The sequence below is a fragment of the Sinocyclocheilus grahami genome, unplaced genomic scaffold (genome assembly GCF_001515645.1).
Source record: "Sinocyclocheilus grahami isolate Dianchi unplaced genomic scaffold, SAMN03320097.WGS_v1.1 scaffold1050.1, whole genome shotgun sequence".
In the NCBI taxonomy this organism is placed as follows: domain Eukaryota; kingdom Metazoa; phylum Chordata; class Actinopteri; order Cypriniformes; family Cyprinidae; genus Sinocyclocheilus; species Sinocyclocheilus grahami.
The window spans coordinates 71,038-75,765 of record NW_015506229.1 but is presented as its reverse complement, the minus strand read 5'-3'; the positions used below and the strand labels follow the sequence as shown (position 1 = coordinate 75,765).

The 4,728-nt window shown below is 33.4% G+C and overlaps 1 protein-coding gene across 1 annotated transcript in view; it reads right to left on the bottom strand.

The window, feature by feature from the left end:
- The window catches only part of LOC107566138 (VPS10 domain-containing receptor SorCS3-like), a 119,339-nt gene that overhangs the window by 50,770 nt on the left and 63,841 nt on the right, over positions 1-4,728 (bottom strand). The window contains exon 9 of the mRNA XM_016251513.1: positions 625-727. Coding sequence (XP_016106999.1) covers positions 625-727 — 103 coding nt within the window. The remainder of the gene's footprint in view (positions 1-624; positions 728-4,728) is intronic.

Sequence of the window (4,728 nt, the reverse complement as noted above, 5' to 3'; positions counted from 1 at the left end):
GAGTAGGGAACGAGACACTGCGTCCTCTAGGTTTCTTGCAATGCTGCGGACGCAAGCTTCAGACGAAGAAGTGAATGATGTGTGCTCCCGGCGCCTATTTATACTATAGTCGCGCCGGTAGTGACGTCATGGCTGTCGCTGGCCAACAAGTTGGTGTTTTTTCAATGTATGCTTCAGACACGGGTCACAACGAGGCGTTCCCCATAGTGACCCCTAGAGGACGCAGTGTCTCGTTCCCTACTCAGGAAACCATGGTTACATAAGTAACCTGAGACGATTTGTTTAAGACGACATGAGGTTAAGCAAATAATTTTCATTGTCAGGTGAACTATGCATTTAAAAGTTGTGATTTAGGTGATGTGATGATTTGCTCATAAACAAGCTGAGTCGTACTCCAAATTACATTTTCAATTGGAGCCAAAATCCACTTTCACACCAACTAAATGGACCAAACACTGACTGCAAACAAACGTGAGGGTCTGCAGCAAAAGCTCTGGCATAAAAGCATCCTTAGTGACCAGCCTGACGTAACAAGCATTGTTTAAGCTTCTTACAAACACGCCAACACACCCAACAGCAGCTGAACATGACAGTCCCCCACATGCCGCTCGTGTTTTCATTTACCTGTAGCCACGATGACTCCCGGTGCCAAGCTCTTGGTGGAGATGGAGCCTGAGAGGTACGGGTTCTCTGACATCTGCAGTTGTAGGTGCAGCGAGCAAAACGGCTGAGCAGAGAGAAAGTGACACATCCTCCATTAGCCACAACAAAGCTATTATGTAGCCGTCAATCAAAAGGAGCCAACGTGATCCCGCAGGCATGAGAAAGTCTAAGACAATAAGCGCACGAGTGCTGCTGCGTTGGCTATAACGCAGGCGACTTTATGCTTAATATTACACAATTCATAATACAGAAACAACTCCCATAATTCATTGTCATGACCCTGGAGAAACATGGATAACGCTGGGTGATCTATTGCATACCGGATACCGTTAATTTTGCCGTCGGAGATCTGCGTGTAAACAAAACAACACAGTTCAGGTAAATCAAGATGATAAATCTACAAAGCAAACTCAGCCAATCAAGGTAAAGGACGATATCAAGGCAACACAAACAGAATTTAGGAAATTATAGCTGTTGTGGGAATAATTCTGTGTTCCGTTTAAATTCAGATGTAGAATGTTCCAACCTGATGTGACTTATTTAAGACCATAAAGGCCAGACGATACAAAACAAAATGCCAAATAGCAATCTTCGCTTAACAGGTGTTCAACTATGAACAAAGAAGTTATCTGGCAACCAAATTACAGAGAATAAACATTCCTGTGCAATGTTAACATGTTCTATAGGTGCATAATTATCAACATACAGGATCACACCTGTCTCAGCTAACATTTGCAAAAAAAAATTTATCACATAATGTAAGAACTATGACTCGTTGATGTATGTTGTTTGCTTATGATGTTTTGTACATCTCCCTGGGTGCTGAAAAGGTACACACTGACTTGAGGGATGAATTTCTGTTTCCAAGTTTCCAATTTTATGTGGGATTCTATTACACTTTTCAAAGTAGGAAGTTGATTTCCCGGATTGGAAAGCAGCATAACACTATGGTGTGACGTGACTCGTCAAAACTAAATCGTGCTCATTATGATCAGCTGTCTGCACTGGAAGCAGCCGATGGCACGTCGCGGAAGCTCTATTTCGGTTTTTATCACATGGTACACTCACTTAATAGTAATAGCAATTGTTCACTCAAAAATGAAAATTTTGTGGAAGTTTATAATAAAATAAAAAACTGTCGAATAAGCTTTATTTTAAGGTGTCTTTGTTACAGTGTAATTATACATTTAAGTACTGAGTAATATTAATTAACTACATGTACTTACTTTATGGTTAGGCTTAGAATTAGGGTTTGGCTTAGGGTTACTTGCATGTAATTATGCATAATTTATTGTTATTATTATAGTAAGTACATGTAACGTGTAACAAAGACACCTTAAAATAAAGTGTTACCAAATTGTCTACTTTATTTTTCTTGTCAGAATCAGAAATGAACCAAATTAGATATTTATTGTGTTTTGATTTAAAAGAAACCCTATACTGTCAGGCTAATTCTTTTGTTTCTGTAATGTATGTGCAGTTGTAGTTACACTACCATTCAAAATGGGGCCAACTTGCTTGCTTACTTGTTTATATTTATTTATTTTAGTGCTGTCAAACGATTGATCGCGATTAATCGCATCCAAAATAAAAGTTTTTGTTTACATAATATATGTGTGTGTGCTTATTATGTATATATAAATACACACACATGTATGTATATATTTCAGAAAAATATGTAATGTTTATATATTAAATATATTTATATATAATATAAATTATATGAATATAAACATATACATGTAAATGCATGTAAATATTTTCAAAATATATACTGTATGTGTGTGTATTTATACATACATAATAAATATACACAGTACACACACATATATTATGTAAACATAATAGTGGTTGTGATTAATCGTGATTAATCGTTTGACAGCACTTATTTTTTTATTATCAAATAATTGTGAAAAGAAAACTAAATAATATTAAAAATATTATGCTTTATTTTATGTAACTATTTTCATCATTGATAATAAGTGTTTCATGAGATGCAAATCAGCATATGATTTCTGAAGGATCATGTGACACTGAAGACTGAAGTAATTCAGCTTTGCATCACAGGAATAAATTATATTACTTTACATTACATTACATTATATTATATATCCTTGGTGACCTTAAGAGACTTTTAAAATATTTAACAAATTCTGAACCAAACTTTTGAATGGTAGTGTATATGAGAAATATACTGTATAATAATATTAACACAGAGTCAAATTTACACCATTTCCAAATGAAGTAGGATTTGATTTAATTTTACTGTTGCTGAATTGTAGCCTCAATCTTCCAGCTGATTAGTCTGTGTTAGTAAATACTCAGAAATAAAATGTAGCTTCGATGCTTACAAATGTAGACAGCCTCCAGCCATGACTTGTAGAAGTATGTGTCTGGTTTTGTAATAAAGGGTAGGTGTGATGTTTTATTACTGAGTGCAATAGTGGGTATCATGTACTCATTTATCCAACATTAGAAAGATAACAACTTGAAAAGCTCAAATTAATAACAATAACATATTGTATCGACTGCGGTTTCCACCAAAAAAGGGACAAATAATGCAATGTAATCATGTATGGAGTGCCCTCTGTCGAGACCGCTACCCTTACCATGAATGCTAATTGCTTTTTACAGTCATTACCGGCAAAAGACAGGGATCTGACCTTAAAGCAGAGAAGCAACTCTACTGGGACCTCCAACATAACAAAACCAGAATTATATCTGCTCTCCATGCACCACAAATTGTCCTTTTCATCCCCTCAATAGGTGGCTTGACATTACTACATGGACGGCAAAGGCAACAGGATTTCGCGTCGGTAATCATAAGGATTATAGGAGGCTAATGAGAGTGTCAAAGCAGAGGACTATTACAGCCTCTTCAGTCTGTCTGTGTGTGTTTCTTTGGCCTTGATGTATTTCTTTTGCCTCTAAACATGATATGGCTGCTAAATATTAATGATTCTCTGTGCATATCAATAACCTGAAACTATTTCCCATTTACAAACAATAAAAATGTAGTAGATCTAATATCTTTTCTGATTATGCATTAAAGAGTCTGTTGCCTTTAATCAAATCTGTTGGAGAAAGAATATTACGTTGAAAGAATTAGACAGTTAAGCTAGCCACATGCTAACAAAATAAATATTTCCAAAATTGCCTAGAACATTTGGTCTAGATTTATTTTGTATTCCCATAAATAACAAACTGACCCATAAATCAAATCAAATCACCAGAGTAATGTTTATTAGTGAGTGAACTACTCCTTTAACTTACAAAAACTACAAATACTTACAATTTTATTTTATTTTATTATAACATAATGCTTGTAAGTGAGTGAACTATTCCTTTATTTATAAAACAACAAACAACCAAATGAAATAAATAAATAAAACAATACAATAAAATTATTTTATTATTTTTTTTAAGTATTTAGTAATGTTAAGAAGAAAAACAAACAGACCAACTTAAAGGAATAGTTCACTTACTAATAAAACTTGGCATTCAATAAAATAACTGTATATTTTTCAGTAATGACTGACATGAGTAACAATTAACCACGTTAAAGGAACAGTTAAATCACTAATAAAAATTGTTGTAAAATAAAAATAAAATAATACATTACAAATAAAAAACATTAAAATAAAAAATAATTATGAATAACAAACTGACCAAGTTAAAAACAAAAACAAAGTATAATTCACTGACTAATAAAAAGAAAGAAACAAAACAAAATAACATAACATAATTGTAGGTATTTTAGTAATGATTAACATAAATAAACTGACCGAGTTAAAGGAACAGTTCAATTACTAATAATAATTTAAAAAAAATTTGTTATAAAATAAAATACAACAATTGTATATATTTTAGTTATGATTAACGTGAATATCAAACTGACCAAGGTAAAGGAATAGTTCACTCACTCACCAAACCACTCACCAATTAAAAAAACACAAAACAAAAACAAAACATATATATAACCTAACCTATATATACACACACACACACACACACACACACACACACACACACACACACACACATATATATATATATATATATATA